At 44.0% G+C, this 22,229-nt stretch overlaps 2 protein-coding genes across 5 annotated transcripts in view; one reads left to right on the top strand and one right to left on the bottom strand.

Annotated features, from left to right (window-relative positions):
• Positions 1-2,148: 2,148 nt before the first annotated feature.
• Positions 2,149-4,995, bottom strand: DOLK (dolichol kinase). The gene has a single exon (XM_037036779.1). The coding sequence runs from the start codon at positions 3,913-3,915 to the stop codon at positions 2,299-2,301; it is 1,617 nt and encodes a 538-aa protein (XP_036892674.1). The 5' UTR covers positions 3,916-4,995; the 3' UTR covers positions 2,149-2,298.
• Positions 4,290-22,229, top strand: part of NUP188 (nucleoporin 188) — a 54,456-nt gene continuing 36,516 nt past the window's right edge. For 2 of the 4 annotated variants that reach the window (XM_037036775.1, XM_037036776.1), the window contains exons 1-8: positions 4,290-4,359; positions 9,496-9,550; positions 11,022-11,095; positions 14,263-14,347; positions 14,903-14,983; positions 15,683-15,727; positions 16,861-16,953; positions 17,073-17,192. In XM_037036775.1, coding sequence (XP_036892670.1) covers positions 4,328-4,359; positions 9,496-9,550; positions 11,022-11,095; positions 14,263-14,347; positions 14,903-14,983; positions 15,683-15,727; positions 16,861-16,953; positions 17,073-17,192 — 585 coding nt within the window. In that variant the 5' untranslated portion in view covers positions 4,290-4,327. Of the gene's footprint in view, positions 4,360-9,495; positions 9,551-11,021; positions 11,096-14,262; positions 14,348-14,902; positions 14,984-15,682; positions 15,728-16,860; positions 16,954-17,072; positions 17,193-22,229 lie in introns of those variants that run through there. The other 2 variants (XM_037036777.1, XM_037036778.1) reach the window with 2 other exon arrangements.

A 22,229-nucleotide genomic window follows, 5' to 3' on the forward strand; every position in this document is an offset into this window, starting at 1 on the left:
ACCAGTGGACCTCTGCAGTAGGCGCTCTTACCATCCATGTTTACAAGTGACCTGACCAGGTCACATAGCTGTTTGGTTGTTTGGCGAGCTCAGCCTGGAATAGAGCCTGTGCTTCTGACTTTGGGGATGGGGAAATATGACCGGGGCTGGGAATCCAGTCACCGATTCTTGTCCTGGCTCTGTGACCAAACAGCTTCCAGGTCTCAGGCCAGGCTCTTCCTCTCTCTGGGCCTGACGAGGGCCTCCATAGGTTCCCTCCTGCTTGGGCATGCTTGGTAGGCACCCAGATGTTTTGCAAGAACTACCAAATCCTGCCCTGGCTGGTGTGGCTCAGTGGATTGAGGACAGGCCTGCGAACCAGAGGATCGCAGTTCAATTCCCAGTCAGGGCACATGTGTGGGCTGTAGGCCAGGTTCCCTGAAGGCCAGTTCCCAGCAGGGGATGCATGAAAGGATGCAAAACATACATTGATATTTCTCTCCCTCTCTCCTTCCCCTCTAAAGATAAATAAATAAAATCTTAAAGAAAAAAAAAAGAACTACCAAATCCTTGGGTTGGAGGGGGGGTAAACACACAGTGCATACAGATGATGTGTTGTGGGATTGAGCACTTGAGACCTGTGTGATTTTGTTAACCAGTGTCATTGCAAGGAATCAATGAAAAAAAAAAGAAAGGAACAACTACCAAATCCATAGCCTATTTGGCCTGGGTCTGGCCCCAAGGTTGCAATCAGGGGCTACTTGCTGATTCCAGACCACCGATGTGTTCTGTCTGGGCCTTGGTGCTTTTATAAAAACTTTTTAGAGATTTTATTTCTTTATTTTTAGAGAGAGGGGAAGGGCGGGAGAGAAACATTGACCAACCAGTTGCCTCTTGCATGCTCCCTACTGGGGATCTGGCCCACAACCCAGGCATGTACCCTGACTGGTAACTGAACTGGTGACCTTTCAGTTCGCAGGTCAAGTGCTCAAACAACTGTGCCACACCAGCCAGGGGTATAAGGACTTTTTACAATCGGGAGAGTCACCTGTCAGATTTCTCAACTTCCGGGAAAGAACAGGCCAACAGCACAGGCCTGTGGTCTAGCCCTCTGATGGCCAGCTGCAGCTGCCTCCGGAGGCACGTGTGCTCTGTGTCTCACTGCTCCTGTCTTCCTCCACTGCGTCATCTGTCTGGCCTCAGTGGCCATGAGTTGGTGACCTTGACCTCCAGTCCCCACTGTATGCACGGACAAGCCAAGCCCCAGAGGACAGAGCCCTTTCTAAGGCCAGAGTGAGTTGAGGCAAAGCTGCTGTGGCCTCTCCCGGACGTGCCGCTCTGCTGCTCTTTCGCCACCTCCTTCAGCCGGCAGGAGGGAGTCTGGGAAAAGGGAAGGGTCTGTCATCTCTCCTGGGATCCCCAAAGGAATGTCTCAGTCCTTTCCTCTGAGGGAGAGGTGGCAGTGGTTCCACGAGCTCCCCGAGTTCCAGTCCTGGCTTCTGATCTTAGTGGGCAAAGGTTCTCACCTCTTCCTGCTAGGCCCCTCCCTGCCAGGCTGGGTGAGAAGTGGGGAGCAACCTGCTCCTCTTCCCCAGCCCGTTCTCCCACACAGTAAGTCAATCCCACAGCTACCCTTTGGCACTTCCTCACCCAACTGGGAGAATGCATCTGGCTATTTTCTTCTTGGGTTTGCCTCCAAATAAAGCCAAGGTCACTCTGGTCTCCAAGTGCAACCCATAAAAGTACAATGGTTGGCTTGCTCATAGGAGGAGTGGCCTTGGGCAATAATGACACTTTCCCTTACTGGCCAGTCATGGTGTCTGGGCCCTGGGCTGGACGCTGTACACACCTCACCTCACCAGATCCTCACAGCACTCTGTGAGGTATGGGCTCTTTTTTATTCTCATCTTGCAGGCAGGAGAATGGAGGCTCAGAGTGGTTAAGCCACTGACACAGTTAAGAAGTGGTACAGCCAGTTTATTTGACACAGAACCTGGAGTGTTAACCGTTATGCAATATGGCCTCCAGTGTCTGCTCCAGCCCCTCTGAGGATTGCAAAGTGTGTGCATGGGGTGGGGGCGGGGGGGGGCCCTGTAGCACACTGAAGTTCTTTGAGCTGTTGCACTACCTTTTAACCCTTTTTGCTTTTTAATATCAGCAAAATGAGCCGAGAGCTTTAATTTTTATTTTGATTATGAATCAACTGGAAAATCAAATCTGCTTCTCACCCCTTGGCTCTTCATGCCCAAGGAGCTGGCTGCTGTGGGGACCATCCGTCCTCCCCAGGTCCCTGTTTCCTCCATTCCTGCTGCACAACAGCTAGGCCATCAGCAATATCAGGAGGTAGAGAGGCAAAAGGAGATTGTCTATCTGTGTAGTGTATGCTTCCAGTAGGGACACCACGCTGATGGACCCCAAAATCCAAGCGTAACTGTGGTTTAGGTCCACTTCACTGTCAAAGATTAAGATCAGAGCTACAGAAATGATCTGGGCAAATATAGATGTCATGGTCCCCTCGAAAGTCTTTTTGGTTCCAGGCCAGCGGATCTCCCCCATGGTGCTTCCAAAGATGGACGCCACAGTGTCGCCCACACCCACGGACAGGACTCCGGCATAGGGGACTAGGGCCCTTGCTCCCCCCAGACTGCCCTTCTGTGTACAGGGCCTGGGTATTAGCCAAATGGGAAGAGACATGCCCAGGAGCAGGTAGATGTGTGTCAGGATGAGCGGTCCGCTGTCCCGTTCATCCAGGAAGAGGGACAGGAGGCTCCGCAGAGTGTGGCCCAGGGGTTTAATGCGGAAATAGCGCACATATTCTAGGAAGATGAAGACAGCCAGACATACGGTGGCGGCGACGTAGAGCAGTGGTCGGTCAAAGATGATACCTGGGACGTAGGTGGCTACCACAATGAAGTGGAAATACTTCCGGGCAATGGTGGGGGCCTGGTGCTTCTTGGATTCCGAAGATGACCGTCTGGCATTCTGGTACAGCACCACTAGGCAGGCAAAGGTGGCCAGCAGAGACCAGTAAGCTAGGAGGTAGATGCGGGTTTCTGTCTGGAAGAGGAATTGAAGAAGCCAGAGCAGGGGATTCCTGCGGATGAGCCGGTGCAGCCAGGGCAAAACCACGCCAAGGCCCAGCACACAGGTCATAAGGTGGAAGAAGATGGAGGAGGCCCAGGTACCTGAGTCCATGAAGACAAAGAGGGTGCTGAAGAAGACGCCCATGAGTACCATCACTATCACTACCACCAGCAGGAGGAAGTCCACTGGATCCCCCTGGCTTTCCACCACAGTAAGAGAGCGCTTGATGAGCTGGTTAAGCATGAAGCTGATGCCGCCCAACACCAGCAGTGCCTCCCCAGGAGTGAAGCAACGGGGCAGCAGGTAGAGCAGGATCATGTTGAGGTAGACGAAGATCAGCAGGACCTCCAGGACCTCGATGACCTCACCCACACTCAGGGAGTGCTTCATGATATAAATGATGACACAGCCAGCTAAGCCTGAGATGACACAAGTGTTGGTGGGCACTGGGCGCGTGATGCCCAGTGCCAACACTGATGAGAAGAGGGCCACCGCCATGCCAGTGGCTGCCACCACAATTCCAAAGCGCTCGAAGTACGGGTTTCCAGCAGCCTGGCAGCGCTCCTTCATAACCAGTCCGAGCAAAGGCATGACCATCGAAGCGGGCAGGAGGCCACTGTTTGCGGACAGCCGGAATTGGAAGACGGCGCTTCCCTGCTGCAGCAGCCGGTCCCACTTGTATTGAACATAGAAGGCCTGCACTGCGAGGGCCACGGCGCACCACGAGTATCGGTCCAACACGGATGCGTGAATGCTCAGCACCACTGCAAACACCACTGCCGCCTCTGCCAGCACCGACCCGCTCAGCGGAGCTCCGGTCCCCGGGGCCGGGGAAGCGCGCTCTCGGGTCATGTCTCTAGATCTGGGACCCCGGGCACACCGGGGTGACTAGGGAGGCCGTAGACGCTAGGCCCCTGAAGCCCCCGCCAGGCAGAGAGCCACAGCTTCACCCAGCCAGCACCTTCTCTCTCCGTTCTTCAGCGGCGAGGCCGCAAGCTGCACTGCGGGGCACTCTCTGACTCTTGATAGCTGGTGCCCGGTCCACCATCTCCCACGTAAGGCACAGAAGTCGCCGCCCTTCCGCCTTCATCACACCCTCGATTGCCCTAGACTCGGGATCCTAACCTCTCTGGGGGTCGCCATCTTGGCCCCGCCCCTCCGTCACGTGATGAAAAAGCCCTGTCCACGCGCCCGTTTAGAGGCGAGCTGTCACGTGGGCACCGCGCTTGGGGGCGGGGCTGGGGGCGCGCGCGCGCGCGCGAAGATGGCGGCTGCCACCGGCGAGCCGTGTGTGAGGTGCGGAGCGGGCCGAGTCAGCCGGGGTGGCTGTGAGGCGTTGGGTGGAAGCCGAGTGGAAACGGGGCGGGAGGTGGTGGTGAGATGTGGCGGCGAGATGTGGCGGCAGTGGCGGGGCGAAGCCAGGTTAGGTGAACGGCCGCCGAGACGGGAGGCGGTTACATCCAAACGGTCCTCGCACGCGGGGATCCGAGGCGACTTCTCCAGGAAGGGGGCCGGTGCCTCTGCCTCCCTGTCAGCGCCGGCCTCCGGTGTCCTCACCCAGGCTCTTTTCCTTCCTTCCCTGTCCCCTGGGCGCTTCCTTCAGTTCCCCGCCTCCCCCCGGGCCGCGCTTCCTTGTCCGGCGTGACGCTCCTTCGAGGCGCGACGGGGCGCTTCGCGGTGGCCCGGGGGACCCCCGCACCCCTGACCCTGGCGGCTGCCCAGGTGTCCTCGTTAGAATGTGTTTCGTGGGGCGACGCGCTACCTCTCCGCAGCTGGTGCCCTCTTCCTCCTCGCAGCCTTTCATTCATCCGCCAGTCACGTTCTCAGGCGACGGCCGCGTGGGCCGGCGAGCCCGGACCCTCCCGGAGGCCCCGGCGCCGCCCCGGGCTCCGGGGCCGAGGCCCCGAAACGTCGCAGAGCGAGAGACGGCCTTACTGGCGAGCGCTGCCCGGCGCCGGCCGCGGGGGAAGCGCTTTCTGTGGTCGCGTCGGAGTTGTCGTGACCCCGGAGGCACTTGCTGTTTGGCCGATGACTCACAAACCCGGCTCGGCACTAGCCAACCCGCGAAACCGGGGTGCAAAGCCGGCTCTGCCCGGCCCGGAGCCTGAACGTCCGTCCTCCGTGTGGCAGCCTCAAGTGCCTCTCATTCTCCCCCCGGCCCCTCCTCAAGCCCAACGTCCTTGTCACTCGCTGTTCCCCGGCCAGCAGCGTCTCCCCGCTTTCTCGTCTTGCCGCCGCCCCATCCTGAACCCCCAGGAGTCTGCGATAGGCTCTCGGGGAAGGCGACACACACTGGCCATCTTCTCCGACACCGCGCCCTTAGCCCTCGTGTTGAGATGCTCTTTGGAGTCTCCATCCCCCGTCCCGGAGGGAGCCGGGGCGGCCGTCTGTTTGCCCCTCCTCTGCGGTCCCCTGGCTGCTCTTGTCGCACGCAGCGGTGTGGTCACTGCGCCCTCTTTTTCTTGGGATTATGTCCCAACCACTGCGGAGCTTGGGTGGAGCTGAGCTGGTGTAGGGTAAGGCGTGCCCTTCCACGAAAGAGAGCGAGGGAGGAAAAGTGTTGGGTGGCGTGAAAGGCGCTTTGACCATCCTGGGACACCTCTCAAACTCGAACTTGAAGATGGAGGAAGCGACAAGGATTTCTAGACACGGCTTTGCTGGTAACCCACGTTAGGAGAACGGTCTTTGTAACGACTGGGATCTCGCTGAGCAGCGCCCTTTTGTTTGAAATACCTGGAGGCCTGGACTAAGAAAACTTTATTTCTGTTCCCAGTGCCCGCGGACATGCAAATGACTTCAGACAGGCCACCTTGAGTCACTGGAGTTGGTGACTCCAGATGTGAATTTTTTTCGGAGCAGTGTTGAGGTGGCTCTGAGGCGTGTAGGAGAGGCGTGGTGTACGTTACTATGAGTTGGCACCAGCCAAAACTGGACTAATACTCTTTAAAATTTTTAAAAATTTATTTATTTATTTATTTCAATATATATATTTTATTGATTATACCATTACAGTTCTACCCTTCATTCCCCTCCACCTGCACACCCCCCCCATTCTCCCCCCCTTAGTTTATAACCACGTGTCTCAAGTTCTTTACATTCTGTATTTCTCCTACTATTCTTGCCTTCCCCTCTATTTTCTACCTACTATCTATGCTATTTTCTGTGCCTTCTCCCCCCTTCTCCTTCTCCCACCCCCTTGTTTCTAACCCTCCATGTGTTCTTCATTTCTATGGTTCCACTCCTGATCTAGCTGTCCTCTTGGTTTGCTTTTGTTTTAGGTGTGGTTGTTAATAACTGTGTGTTTGCTGTCCTTTCACTGTTCATATTTTTCATCTACTTTTTCTTATATAAGTCCCGTTAGCATTTCATATAATAAGGGCTTGGTGATGATGAACTCCTTGAACTTGACCTTATCTGAGAAGCACTTTATCTGTCCTTCCATTCTAAATGAAAGCTTTGCTGGATAGAGCAATCTTGGCTGTAGGTCTTTGGATTTCATGACTTGGAATACTTCTTTCCAGCCCCTTCTTGCCTGTAAGGTCTCTTTTGAGAAATCCACTGACAGTCTGATGGGTACTCCTTGGTAGGTGACTGTCCCCTTATCTCTTGCTGCTTCTAGGATTCTCTTCTTCATTTTCGTCTTGGCTAATGTAATGATGGTGTGCCTTGGTGTGTTCTTTCTTGGGTCCAACTTCTTTGGGACTCTCTGAGCTTCCTGGATTTCCTGGAAGTCTATTTCCTTTGCCAGACTGGGGAAGTTCTCCTTTATTATTTGTTCAAATAAGTTTTCCACTCATGGCTGTTTCTCTCCCCCTTCTGGTACCCCTATAATTCAGATGTTGGAACGTTTAAAGATGTCCTGGAGGTTCCTAAGCCTCTCCTCATTTTTTGGAATTCTCATTTCTTCATTGTTTTCTGGTTGGATGTTTTGTTCTTCCTTCTGGTCCATTCCATAGATTTGAGTCCCAGTTTCCTTTCCATCACTATTGGTTTCCTTTGCATTTCCCTTCCATTTCAATTAGTTTAGCCTTCATATGTTCCTCTAATTTGTGACTATAATCAACCAGTTTTGTGAGCATCCTGATGACCAGTGTTTTGAACTATGCATCTGAGAGGCTGGCTATTTCCTGGTCACTTAGAGTTATCGGCTCTGGGACTTTGAGTTCTTCTTGAGCCATCTTTTGGACTGTTCGTGCCTGTTACGTATCAGGATCGGAACCCTAGGTGTTCACCAGAGCAGGGCAACTCAGTCACTGGGTTGTGAGGCTGTATGTGGGGGCGGGGTCAGAGAGGAGCAATCGCAGTCTTGTCCACTGTCGCTGCCGCCGGCCGCCGTAGCTGCCACCGCCACCGGGGCCCTCGCTTTCTGTCCCACTGCACTCGAATGTGCAACCGCTGTCAGCCCTCCACCACTGGGTTCGCCCTCTGTGGCCTGCGCGGTCTGTCCCACTGTGCGTGAACGCACAACCTTGATCAGTCTGCCCCGAACCCCGGCCGCCTGTGTGCCTGGGTCGGGGGATCCCTCCTGCCTGACCCTGCTCTGTTGCTGCCTCCGCCCCTCCTTCCTGCCCCGGTTGAACGGTTCGTTGTTCTTAGACTTCTGCACAGTTCAATTTTCTGTTCTTTGACTGTGTCTTTGTTTACTAAACTTTTGTTGTATTCAAACTTGGTTGTGGGAGAAGGCACAGTATTTCCACCTATGCCTCCATCTTGGCGGAAGTCTAAATTTATTTATTTTAGAGGGGAAGGGAAGGAGAGAAGGAGAGAAACATTAGTTAGTGTATGGTTGCCTCTCGTGAGTCCCCTGCTGGGAACTGGCCTGCAACCCGGGCTTGTGCCCTGACTGGGAATGGAACCACGATCGTGTGGTTCGCAGGCCTGTGCTCACTGCACTGAGCTACACCAGCCAGTGCTAATGTGTATTTTTAAAAAAATAGACTTTATTTATTTATTTATTTTGGGAGGTAGGGGAAAGGAGGGAGAAAGTGAGGGAGAGAAGCATTCATCTGTTGCCTCTCACACCTCCAACGGGGAACCTGGCCTGAAACCCAGGCATGAGCCCTGATGGAGAATTGAACTGTCAACCTTTTAATCCGCAGGCCCATGTTTAATCCACTGAGCCACACCAGCCAGGGCTAATGTGTATTTTTTGATATCATGTGTCTAGCACAGCATGTGACATCTAATAGGAATTTATTAATAAATGAATGAACATAGTACCATTGGGAATGACTATTATGATTGAGAAAGTGAATTATATCATGCATTTAGAAAATGTTCTGGAGGTGATAGGGGTCCTGAAATACACATAGTTCTTCCTTTTTTAAAAGATTTTATTTATTTATTTTTAGAGACAGGAAGGGAAGGAGAAATGGGGGAGAAACATCGATGTGTGAGAGACACATCAATCGGTTGCCTCCCGCACTCCTCTAACTGGGGACCTGGCCCCGCAGCCCAGGCATGTGCCCTGACTGGTAATTGAACCAGCAACCCTTCGGTTCACAGGCCAGTGCTCAGTCCACTGAGTCACATCAGTCAGGGCTGAAATATACATAGTTCTTTTCTGGAGTTTTCTTCCTTATCAGTCACTTCATTTTAATAAGAAAGGAGGGGATAGAAATTCTAAATTGAGGCATCTTCTTAGCATAATGGATGTACTATATTTCATTAATTCTAAAATATACATTTTTCACACTTTTAATACCTCTAAAATCAGCGTGTGTTTTATTATTGATGAATTGTAGAACATAAATAATCATGTGCCTTGCATTAATGGCATCTTAAATGCATTGAAATATGTTGGCTATTCTCATTTCAACATATTACCTATTGGTTTAGATTGAAATCTTATATTTTAGTTTTTTTTTTTAAAGCAAACACGTCCTTAGAGTTTTATTATCACATAATAAAACAAAATAGGATGCTTAGAACCAGATCACTTGACCCTTTCTCTTCTTATTTCCTCGTACTTCAAAATGCTTGCATCTCTGAATAGCTAGCATTCTCTTGGATCTGCAGTTGGGCCGATGCATTCAGGCCTCGGCGGTCTTCATTGTAGTTTGAGCCTTTTTGTGGGAAATCAGCTTAGTCTGCCCTCCGTAGCCACTCTGCTTCCTGTCGGAACACTGCTTTCCCTGTGCATACAGAGAACCCTTGCTTTTCTGGTTCTGTACTACTTTGTGGGGCTGGTGCTTCCCACACTTATGGGAGGTGCAGCAGTTTTTAGGAACATTCACCGTGTTTGTAGCGCTGTATCAGCATGAAAAAGCTCTATTTTAGTTTCTTTCTTTTTATTTTGAACATCAAGCTTCTAAGAATAGAATTACTGTCCAAAATTTTACCAAATTTTTCTGCACACAGAGCTTTTGCTTTAGAGAGAGACAGAATAGATGTGAGATTGCTTAGTCAAGTTTGCTTTCTGTGATTTTCCAGGAGCAGTAGAGAACTGTGGACAATTCTGCTTGGAAGGTCAGCTCTGAGAGAACTGGTAAGTGGTGGTGGTCTTTCCTTTTTTTTTTAATAGAGAGAGGAAGGAAGGGAGTAAGAAAAGATAAAAATTGATAAGAGAAAAATCATCAATCATCATCAGTGGCTCTTGTACATATCCCAAATGGGGATCGAACTGCAACCCAGGCACTTGCCCTGACTAGGAATTGAGCTGGTGACCCTTTGTTTTGTGGGCTGACACCCAACCCACTGAGCCACACCACAGGGCTGTGGTGTTCTTGGGTGGATTCTGTGGTACCCTGGGTAGTTTATATTATTTTCGAAAATAATATAAACTACCTTCTCTTTGGAATAGAAAATAAACACATAAAAAAGATTTTATTTATTAATTTTTAGAGAGGGGGAAGGAGGGAGAAAGAGAGGGAGAGAAACATCAATGCGTAGTTGTCTCTTGTGCGCCCCATACTGGGGACCTGGGCCTATAACCCAGGCAAGTGCCCTTGACGGGGAATTGAACCGAGGACCCTTTGGTTTGCAGTCTGGTGCTCAATCCCCTGAGCCACACTAGCCAGGGCACATTTTTTTCATTCCAAAACTTTATGTAAACATTATACATTTCTTTCTTTCTTTTTGCTGAAATGTGGTGTATCTTGCAGCCTAGCTGCTGAAATTTTCTAAATCTCTACCTTTCTTTGTTCCTTAGTGATTCCTTTTCTGAAAAGATCCTGGTGCTGCTTGATTAGCTGCTGAGGGTTGGGGTACAAATACCTTTCTGCTACCTCAGGCCAGCAGGGAGATTCTCAGGCCTTTTCTCTGTTTCTACTTAACTTACTTTTTCTCCCTTTTCTGTGTAGCTAGCTCTGTAGGGCACAGAGGCTGTCTTTGCTAGGACATTTTCCAGTATCTATCTAGTCAATACAGGGCAGTCCTTCATGTTGACCCTTGGGTGTTCTGACCCTGTTGGGGTAGTGTTAGGATGACATTTAGTCACTACTGTTGTAGTTGTAATCAGTATAAGGAATGTCACACCTTTTTTAGAGCCTTACACTTTTTTGATATGTCTTCATCTAATAATTTTACTTCTAAGACTGTACCTTTTATTCATTTATGTATTTTGTCTTTTTTGGGACTGTATCTTTTAAAAGGAAGAAATCTTCAAAAAGTTTTGTGCACAAAGCTATTAACTGTAGCATTATTTATGTTAATAAGGCATTACAGTCAGCTTAGTGCATTTAGTGCATTTAACAGAAGAATGGCAAGTAAATTATGATCTAGCCACTTGATAAAATATGCAGTCACTAAAAGGTGTTTATCAAGATTTTCATAATAGGGTTAAATCATTATGTTAGAATGTTAAGCAAAGAAAAATCGAGTACAGAATTCTCTATTCAAAATAATTTCAGCTGTGGGGAAGATGCATATTAAAAAGACTCAAAGGAATATGTAATCATCAGTGTGACCTTGGAGTCTAATTAAAATTGCATTGGTATAATTTTCTTGTTCTTTTCTAGAATCATATTGAAACGGAACTGAATAAACATTGGCAGCGGCTTTTGGAAGGGCTTTCTTACTATAAACCTCCCAGGTATGGCTGTCCTGTGCGTCCTGTTAAGAGTAATTCCCCCGAGGAAGCTGGCATAGATAAAGCCATTTTCATGTATGATTTTGTGGTATTGCTGGGATAGGCAGATCAGAGGGAATATAATTGGCTTACCAGTGGAAACCAAATTGTCTTTTTTTTTAAAAAAGATTTTATTTATTTATCTTTAGAGGGGAAGGGAAGGAGAGAGAAGGAGAGAAATATCAGTGTATGGTTGCCTCTCCTGTGTCCCCTGCTGGGAACTGGCCTGCAACCCAGGCATGTGCCCTGATTGGGAATCGAACCACAATTGTGTGGTTCGCAGGCCCACGCTCAATCCACTGAGCTACACCAGCCAGGGCCAAATTGTCTCTTTAAAGGAAATTGGTGGAACCTTGTCTTTTTAAATGGAGGGAGAAAACTGCTAGGACTACAATATTGTGAATCCAATTATATAACTTTAGTGTCTGGGGATGAGAATTTGTTAAATATTTAATTATTCTAATCCTTATTTTGGTCCACATTTTGTGAGGCACTGCCAGCACCAAATCCTTGGACATAGCAGTGAACAATTTGTATTTTGGGGGTGAATGTGTGGTTTGTTTTTTTTCACTGGGCAATGAAAAGAAAGAAACATGAAGTAGTTAAAAAAGGAAAAGCATACACCTCGTAGGACTAGACTCTCATCTTAATTCCCAGTCCAGATCTCATCTGTCATGCATCTTAGTTCCCAAGCCACCCTTATCTCCCTCCTGCTTCCGAGTGCCTGTTGATTTCATTACATCGTTAGTTTTCATCTTCATTCTCTTAGGTTAGTGAAGAATTTCTTTTTTTGTTCACCTATTAACCCTTCCCCCATAATTTCTTTGAAGTAACTCCCAGCTATTATTACAGTTATTTTAGCTGCAATACTTTACTATGTATCTAAAATATATGGACTTAAAAAAATAATCCCTATACTATCACATTTAGGTACTTTTATTATTGTTTCCATTTTACAGATGGGGAAACTGAGGCACAAAGAGGTTAAGTAACTTGCCCAAGGTCACACAGCTAGTAAGTGGTAGAACCAGGATTCAAACCTGGCAGTCTTACTCCAGTGTCTTATGTTTTTAACCATCATTCTGTGTTGCCTCTTTTGGAACTTACCATTTAACCTTGTACTGGCCTTTGTGTTGTGGATTTTCTGTGAGATGTGGCAGTCTGTAAAAATCCAACAACAGCAACATGCTTTAATTACAGAACAGACTTTGGGGGCATTTGTTTCTTTTTAAAGAATCAGTTCCTTTTGTAATAGTATGGGATTTGAAGGCTGGCAGCCATTTATCTATCTATCTATTTATTTATTTAAATTGCAGCCTTTATTTGAGTTTAACAAAAAAACATTTTTTTTCTTTAATGTCTTCTTTTTGTTCTAGAATCCATTCCAGGGTACCACACTGCATCTAGTTGTCATGTCTCCTTAGCTCTTTGCCATGACAGTATCTTAGTCTTCCCTTGATTTTCCTGATCTTGAGTAGGTTTGAAGAGGACCGGTGAAATATTTTCTAGAATGCCCTCAATTTGGATTGGTTTGATGTTTTCTCATTACAGTAGATTGGGGTTGTGGCTTTTGGGGAAGAGTTCAGAGAGGTAGAGTACCGTTCTTACCCCATCGTAACAGAGAATACACATTGAAAGGGTTAGCCACATGAAGTCACTGGTGGTGCTAACCTTGCTTCCTTGGGTAAGGTAGCGTTTGCCAAGTTTCTCCTCTGTAAAGTCACTTTTTTCTCTTTTCGTCTTCTATTTTTTTGGAAGTGATCACTAAGTATAGCCTACTCTGAAAGTAGGTGTGTAATGGAATTAAAGTTCACCTTCTAAAGGGGATAGTACCTATGTGTATTATTTGGACTTTTTCTGTAGGGAAGATTTGTCCCCTTCTCCTCTATTTATTTATTTATTTGTTTATTCATTTATGTATCTAGAGACTCGTGTATGGATGTGTGTGTATTTATTTTTAATCCTCACCTGAGGATATATGGTATGTGTTTTATTTGGAGAAGAGAGAGAGAAAGAGAGAGAAACATCAGTGTGAGAGAAAAATGTCCGTCAGTTGTCTCTGGTACTTGCCTTGACTGAGAATTGAGCCCACAGTGTAGGTATGTGCCCTGACTGGTGATTGAAGCCAAATTTTTAAAAAATTGTATTTATTTATCTTTAGAGGGGAAGGGAAAGAGAGAAGGAGGGATATATCAGTGTGTGGTTGCCTCTCATGAGTCCCCTGCTGGGAACTGGCCTGCAACCCAGGCATGTGCCTTGACTGGGAATCGAACCGTGGTCCTTTGGTTCACAGGCCTGCACTCAATCCACTGAGCTACACCAGCCAGGGCGAAGCCAAATATTTTTTGTTTACAGGATGACGCTCTAACCAACTGAGCCATCTGGCCAGGGTATTGTGTATATTTATTTTATATCTGTCAGAGCTTTGACCATTGGGAGTTTTTTTAGGTTGGCTTCCATGACCTTTTGAGATGTCCCCTCCTTTTAATTTCTGAGTGTTTTCTTTGCTTTGTGGCACTACAAGATGTTCCAGGCTCATCTAGTCTTTTCTCTACCTCAGCTCTAGATCAACCTTTTTTTTTTAAAGGATTTCCTGGTACCTTTTATTAGAGAATGATATTAGAAACCAAGATCTGGGTGCTAGCTGTGTTCACTGCTTCAAGGGGTTGTCATAGCGTCTCGGCCTTCTCAGTGGGCAGAGCTAGATAAAATATATGTATGTATACTAACAGACCTGGTTTTAAATTTTACCTCAACTTTTTATTAGCTGTGGGATTTTTGGTAAGTTATTTTCTAAGTGTTGGTAATTCCATTTGTAAAATGGGGATAGTAATATTTACCTTTAAGGATAGTTGTAAGGAGCCAAATAATTGATGTAACTCTTATTTATAAATAATATTACTGGAACTATTGTTTGTAACAAGCATATACTATCTGTATTACTTAGGCATAAATAGTTCTGTGTTACAAAGTCTATAGAAATGAACGTGTGTGTGTGTGTGTGTGTGTGTGTGTGTGTGTATTTTGTAGTCATCTAAAGGGCGATAAAAGGTCTGTAGTAAAAATATTTTTATTTTAAACCCCCAGAGGGTCATTGTGAATGAGGAAATGATTCATTGTTCTTTTCATAGTCCAAATTCAGCTGAAAAAGTGAAAGCTAATAAAGATGTAGTTTCACCACTGAAAGAACTGGGTTTAAGAATCAGCAAGTTTTTGGTGAGTAAAAATGAGCACTGGTTCAGTTTCTTAACTGGAATGTGGATGTGCCTGCTGTTACTGTTACTGATTGTTAGTGAAAATTCAGTTCACTTCAGTTTGGGAGATTAAATTGAGCATGTTGTGTTCCAAGAATACCCAACCCGCAGCGTTTCGAGGGCCACAGGTCAAGCTGCCTGGCCTGTTTACTACGTATCGTAGGGTTTTCTTCAGCACACATGTGGCGTTCTGTAAATTGACTGTTTAAATATGTAGTTCTTTTCTTTTAAATTTGGAACCCCACATCATGTCTGTTGCTGTATTAATGTGCTTAATGAATAAGCACAGCTGTTTCTGGCACAGTACAATTTGTCATGTAAGTTACGTGTCAGCGACTTGCTCCTATTTTCTCCTATTTGGGTTAAAATTGTTATGTTGTATGAAATCTATAGAAGAATTTTTGTTTATTCACGTTCTCTGTTCATTCCAGAGGATAAATCTTTAGAATGCTTTGCATCCTATGTGTGGTTTCGGAGCTGTGGTGCCTGTTTCCCACTTACGATCTCTGTATTTCAGGGTCTTGACGAAGAGCAGAGTGTGCAGTTACTCCATTGTTACCTTCAAGAGGATTACAGAGGTACTCGGGACTCGATAAAGGTTCGTGCTTATGTCCAGTTGCCTTTTCTTGCCTTTATCCGTGTTGATTTTGGATAATTTAGGGTGTGGTACCCTTCCTTGTAACAGAGGTAGGTGATCAGATAAAACAACTTTCAGGAAAGACTTTATAAAGGCCTAAAAAAACATACGCTTAAGCTGAGGTCTGTCCTCAGACTTGGAGATGAGGAGAGATCAGAGATTGACACCTTCATCACTGAGTGTCAGGATATCAGAGCTGAAAGGACCTTAGACATCATCTAGCCTGTCCAGTTCCTCATGTTATATAGGAGGAAATTGGGGCCAGAGGAGGGGGCAAAGATTTGAGCACAGACTTAGATATACTTAGGTAGGAAATGTTTAAAGAAATGAATGGGCAATTATAACCTTGAAAGGTGAGATGAGGATGTGTACCTTTTTCTTTTTTCAAAGATCTTATTTATTTTTAGAGAGAGGAGAAGGGATGGAGAAAGAGAGGGAAAGAAACATAATGTGTGGTTGCCTCTTGCACACTCCTTGCTGGGAATCTGGCCCGCAACCCAGGCATGTGTCCTATTGGGAATTGAATTGGTGACCCTGTGGTTTGCAGGCTGACACTCATGCCACTCAGCCACATCAGTAGGGGCAGGATGTTTACCTTTTTCTTCATGAATTGAGTTTTGCTAATAAGATGGCTTCCTGACTTTTTCCCTTTTGCTTCAGACAGTACTGCAAGATGAGAGACAGAGCCAGGCCTTAATCCTAAAGGTCAGTGGTAGTCACCATTTCCATTCTTCTTTTTTTTTTTTTAAGATTTTATTTTTTTAGACAGAGGGGAAGGGGGGTAGAAAGAGAGGGAGAGAAACATCAATGTGTGGTTGCCACTTGAGCGCTCCCTCTACTGGGGACCTGGCCCGAAACCCAGGCATGTGCCCTGACTAGGAATCAAACCAGTGACCCTTTGGTTCACAGGCCAGCACTCAATCCACTGAGCCACACCAGCCAGGGCTCCGTTTCCATTCTTTGATGTAAAATTGGGTGTTGGCTTCTTGACCTCATTCTCCTAAGCATCGCTGGCTTTTGACTATTTTGGGTAAGTATTGAGGTCTTAATGAAGAAGCCTATTAACTTGTGAAACAAGAAGTGCTTTCTTTTTTAAAAAAGATTTTATTTATTTTAGAGGGAAGGGAAGAGGGGGAGAAACAGAAGGAAATATTAGTGTGTGAGAGAAACATTGACTGATTGCCTTTCACATGCCCCCAACTGGGGACCCGGTCTGCAACCCAGGCATGTGCCCTGACTAGGAATCGAACCAGCTACCTTTTGATTTGCAGTCCAGTGCTTTTCCCAAAGGAGATTCTTTAGCCATTGGGGGTGAGAACTGGTTCATGGATATTTTTTCTCTAAATCTAAATGCAACAGAATTAATTTATATTTCTTTATCTTCCATCACTTCCCAAAGCAATCTTCTCGGTTGGGATCTCATTTTAAAATGGAATTTGACTTTGGCTTCTGAAGTAGTTTCGTATTTGATATTTAGCGAAAATTAAGTACATTAGTTATAAGGAATTAGAACATATATCAGTGGTGTTTTTATATTTGCTTTCAAGTATTTGGCTGTCAGTTTATACTATTGTCTGTTATTTCAGTGCTCTAACAGTTAGAAACACTTGTTTGTATTAAAAAATACTTGCTTTTATCTTGCGTGACTTTACCTATATTCCAGTTTATTAGGTTTTTTGCTTTCTTTTGGCCTACTACTATGTTTCCAGTTCTGTGATTGGTTATACAAATTGAACTTTTCCATTCTCATCCTTACATGATCTCTTTCTCAGTAAATTTACAATTGAGTATCCTGTGCAAGAGTGAGTAACTGATTTGAATCTTTGGGTTCTTCCTAGATTGCAGATTATTACTATGAAGAAAGAACGTGTATTCTTCGTTGTGTCTTACACCTTCTCACTTATTTTCAAGATGAAAGACATCCCTATAAGGTAAGCCCATTTAGTCCTCTTTGTTCTCGTTACTCTGTAAAATTCAGCTCTTTTAAATCATTTTATATTACTCATATTTATATTCACTTGAATATTTACATGTTTTGGATTTTTTTAAGGTTGAATATGCAGACTGTGTTGATAAATTGGAGAAGGAGTTGATTGTAAAATACAGACAGCAGTTTGAAGAGCTTTATAAAACTGAAGCACCAACATGGGAGACCCATGGAAACCTCATGGTATGTGGTTACTGGACCCTCTTATAGTTCTCAGGGGAATTGTGTACCCTTTCTCATAGAGCTTGAAGTTAAATTATTTATTCATTTATTAACTTAAACATGTATAGGTTATTATTCTTCAGAACAATTTAAACGTGTCATATGGATCAAAACATTTATGACTTTAACTACTGGTGCTTAATTCTGGACCTTTTTCCTTGACTTGGTCTATCCAGTTAATTTACTTTCTGTTCTTATCTAAAGTATTCTCAGTGGTTAAAGGAACTCTTAAGCCCAAGATTTTATGTTCTTTATTATCATTATCTATTTAGTGTGTGACATTAGTCTGATTATTTTATCCTAAATCCAAAACCAATTTATAGATTAATATTATTATAAACTTTTATTTAAAAATATATGTTTATTAGCCCTGACTGGTGTGGCTCAGTGGATTGAGTGCTGGCCTGAGAACCAAAGGGTCGCTGGTTCAATTCCCAGTCAGGGCACATGCCTGGGTTGCAGGCTGGGTTCCCAGTTGGGGGTGTGCAAGAGGCAACCACACACTGATGTTCCTCTTCCTCTCTTTCTCCCTCCCTTCCCCTGTCTAAAAATAGATAAATTAAAGAAATAAAAAAATATGTTTATTAAAATAATTCAACCAAAACAGACAATAGCTACTTATCATATTTACTAGAAGAAAAGGGCCCATTTACAATAGCATCAGAAGCATAAATAAGGTTACCACAGTCCGAAGTCTAAGTGAAGAGAGCTAGGGTGGGTTGTGGGGGGAAAATGGAGACAACTGTACTTGAACAATAATAAAAGGGAAGGGGAAGGAAGGAAAGAAGGAAAATGATGAGCCCTTTAAAATTCTGTAAAGGGAGGCATGTGCATATGCACGTGAAGTAAATAAACGCTCCCAAAGTAGGAATGAAAAGAGGAAATGAATTAAAAGAGAATGAGTAAATGGAGGCAGGTAAGGAACTCCCTGTTTAATGCACCTCAAAATTTGGCGTTCATGCAAGTCACCTGGAGAATGTGAATATTCATCTTTACGTCACTCTCTATAGGAGGATACTCTGAGGTTAATAAATGTTAGTAGCATGAAGAGCCCATGTTTACTGGGAATGATCAAGAATCAAGTCAAGAGAGAAGGATGGGAAGGGCGGGACTGCTAGTAAAGATGACCTTCCGTAATAACATTATTAAATAAGTTAAAGTTGATACATATATTACCATATTTTTTCACAAAAGAAATGCACATTTATTGTAGAAAATTTAGAAAAGAAAATAAAAACTAAGAAAAATTGTAAAAACCACTCAGATGTATCCACTGTTAGTATTTGGGTGTATTAGCATTCAAGTTTTTAAAATATATATGATATATAATTATGATATGCAAATATTGTTTTGTATATTGTTTTCACTTAATAGTAAACATTTTTCCATGCTTCCTCTTGAATGACCACAAAAAAAAATTCTGTAAAGGGTATAAAAGAAGTCATAACCAAATGGAAGGATGCCACATTCTTGAGTATAAAGACTTAGTACCATAAAAGTGCCAGTACCCATAAATTTAGTGCATTCCCAGACAAAATACTAACAGGTGTTCTGCTTTTTATTTTGGAACTGGACAAGCTGATTCTAAAATTCATGTGAAACATAAGTTAAGAACAGCCAGGAAATTTTTGAAAAGGGAAAATAAGGAAAATTAGGCTTGTTAGATAGTAAGACTACAGTAACTTAAAGTATGGTATCAGTACATGAATAAATAGACTGGTGATACAGCATGGGAGAAAGTTTAGCCATAGACCAAAATACTGATAGGGAATTAGTGTCTGATAGAGAAAGGCAGCATTTCAGATCAGTGAGGAAACACTGGCTCATTCAGCAAGTGATCCTTGCCCTGGTTGGTGCGACTCAGTGGATTGAGCGCCAGCCTGCAAACCAAAGGGTCGCTGGTTCAATTGCCAGTCAGGGCATGTGCCTGGGTTGTGAGCCAGGTCCCTAGTAGGGAGCACTTGAGAGGCAACCACACATTGATGTTTCTCTCCTTCTCTTTCCCTTTCTCTAAAAATAAATTAATTTTAAAAAATCCCAGAAGTTCCTAACCTTCTCCTCATTTAAAACAACATGATCCTGGAACTACTGGGCAGCCATCGGGAGAAAAATTAAACTGTTTCTCTATCTCACACTATCAAAAGAAAATCAAATAGATTAATAATTTTATTTATTTATTTTTTAAATGTGTGGAATTTTTTTTTTAAGATTTTATTTATTTATGTATCTTTAGAGGGGAAGGAGAGAGGGAGAGAAACATCAATGTATGGTTGCCTTTTTGTGCATCCCCTGCTGGGAGTTGGCCTGCAGGGAACCAGCCTGCAACCCAGGCATGTGCCCTGACTGGGAATCGAACCGCGATCCTCTGGTTCGAAGGCCTGTGCTCAATCCACTGAGCTACACCAGCCAGGGCTAATAATTTTAAAAATTTCAACTATAAAAGTACTAAAAGAAAAACATGGCAGGTAGTTTTGTTTTTATTATTTATTTTTTTGGAGTGGAGAAGACTTTAAAGTAAAACTCAGAAGCCATAAAAGAGAAAATTATAAACTTAGCCATATCAAATCAAAATCTTTTGCAAGAAAAAAAAAAACAAAAAGAGTGAGATAAACAAAGACAAACCTCACCTGAGAAAGGGTTCTCTCTTTTTTTTTTAAAGAAACAACTTACACAACTATACTTTAAATATTTTATTTACTTTTTTCTTGTTGTTGTTTAGATAGGGGGAAGGAGGGAGAAACAGAGGAAGAGAAACGTCAATGTGTGGTTGCTTCTTGTGCTCCCCAACTGGGGACCTGGCCTGCAACTTAGGCCAGGTTTATAATGTGCCCTGACTGGGAATTGAACCAGTGACTCTTCAGTTCAGAGACTGGTGCTCAATCCACTGAGCCACATCAGCCAGGGCAGAAAGGGTTCTTGAAATAGAAAGAACTCCTATAAATCATTATGTAAAACCCAATAAGTAACAGGGAAAACTCAGACATATTGACATGGCAACACTCTTGTCTAAGGGATGGGAAAAGTTACCCACTTGTATTTTATTATGTAACTTGTTTTTTTTTTTTTAATGAAAGCATGATGACAGTATCTAAAAATTGAAAAGCACATATTACTTGACCTAGCAGTTCTATTTTAAGAGTATCCTATGAATACATTCATACTTTCATGTAATGACTTGTGTAAATGACAAGTGTCACCCCCATCCCCAGCTGCATTCAGGTATAATTACCATCTAATAACATTCAGTCATTTTAAGTGTACAGTGTGAGTTTTGGTGGTTGTGTACAGTTATATGCAGTAACCACCTGCGTGATCAACACATAGACCATTTCTGTCTCCCCAGAAAGTTTGCTGTCAATCTGTGACCCCTTAGCCCCAAGCAACCACTTACCTGCTTTCCATTATGAAGGTTACTATTATTATTGGGTTTTTTATTTTTTATTTTTTATTTTTAGAGAGAGGGGAAGAGAAGGAGAAAGAGTGAAAGAGAAACACCAATATGTGGTTGCCTCTCACATGTCCCCTACTGGGGACCTGGCCTGCAACCCAGGCATGCGCCCTGACTGGGAATGGAACCGGCGACTCTTTGCTTCACAGGCCTGTGCTCAATCCACTGAGCTACACCAGCCAGGGCTGTTATTGGTTTTAGTGGGGGTTTTTTTTGGTTTGTTTGTTTACAAGCAAGAATTTATTTAGAAAGTCACAGAGGTAGAATTAAGTGAGCTGTGGAAGAAGTGGCCCAGCTGGCCTCCATGTGCTCAGGAGGCAAGTTAAAGAGGACAAAGAGGGGCCCTTGGAGCTTAGGAAGAAAAAAGCGAGGATACACGTGCGGGGGAGAGAGAGGGGAGGTTTAAGCGTGCCTGGGAGATCGCACACGGAGGAGAGAAGGGCGTGAGGAAAGGCACTGGTGCTGTTTTTTAAATTCTGATAAAATATATATAACTTAAAATTGATCATTTTAGCCATTCGTAAGTGTAATTATTACTATAATTTTGTCTTTTCTAGAATTTCACATAAATAGAACCATACAAAATGTAGTCTTTCATGTTTAGCTTTTCTCACTTAGCTTTTTGTGTGTAGGTTTTTTGTGTTTAGCTTTTCTCTCTTTGAGATCCATGTTATGTACCGTAACAGACTGTACTCATATTTGTGGGTGAATGACATTCCATTGTATGGTTATACCACATTTTGTTTGTCTGTTCATCAGTTGAACTGCTTCTGTGTTTTGGCTGCCATGAAAAGTGTGCTATGAACATTAACATACAGGTCTTTGTGTGCACATAGGTTTTTATTTCTCTTGGATAAATAAATACCTGGGAGTCATATTGTTGGGTCATTTCATGAAGGTGTATTTTTATTTTTATAAGGCATTGGCAATCTGTGTTTTTTTTTTTGTGGTGGCTATACCATTTAATTCTTTTTGCTTCATATCCTTACCAACACTTTATATGGTCACCATGTAAAATTTTAGACATTCTAGTAGGTGTGTAGTGGTATCTCAGTGTGGTTTTAATTTGTGTTTCCCTGATGACTAGTGATGTTGAGCATCTTTTCACATGCTTTTTTGCTTGTACCTTTTTTGGTGAAGTGTTTATTCAGATCTTTGGTCCATTTGTTTTTATTGGGATATTTGTCTTACTGCTGAATTTTAAGAGTTTTTTGTGTTCTGGAAACAAGCCATTTGACAAATAGGTGTTTTGTTTTTTTTCTCAACTGTATTTTAAGAGCAAAAATTTTAAATTTGACAAGGTCTGTTTTATCAGTTTTTTGTATTCTGACTCTTCTCTTTGGGCCTTGTTTAAAAGATCTTTATTTGCCTAACTCAATCTCACAAAGATTTTGTTTTCTTCTACAAGTTTTATAGTTTTAGCTGTTATATTTAGATTTATAATTAATTCTGTGTTAATTATTATGCATAGTGTGAGGTAAGGGACAAGAATCACTTTCTTCTCATACAGGTATTTTCTTCTAGTACCATTTAATGAAAAGACTGTCTTT

This window comes from Sturnira hondurensis, unplaced genomic scaffold (assembly GCF_014824575.4).
Source record: "Sturnira hondurensis isolate 20B ecotype Veracruz unplaced genomic scaffold, ASM1482457v3 Scaffold0022908, whole genome shotgun sequence".
NCBI classification, from domain to species: Eukaryota; Metazoa; Chordata; class Mammalia; order Chiroptera; family Phyllostomidae; genus Sturnira; species Sturnira hondurensis.

Coding starts and splice junctions, on each gene's coding strand:
- DOLK (XM_037036779.1), bottom strand. CDS start 3,915: ATGACCCGAGAGCGCGCTTCCCCGGCCCCGGGGACCGGAGCTCCGCTG.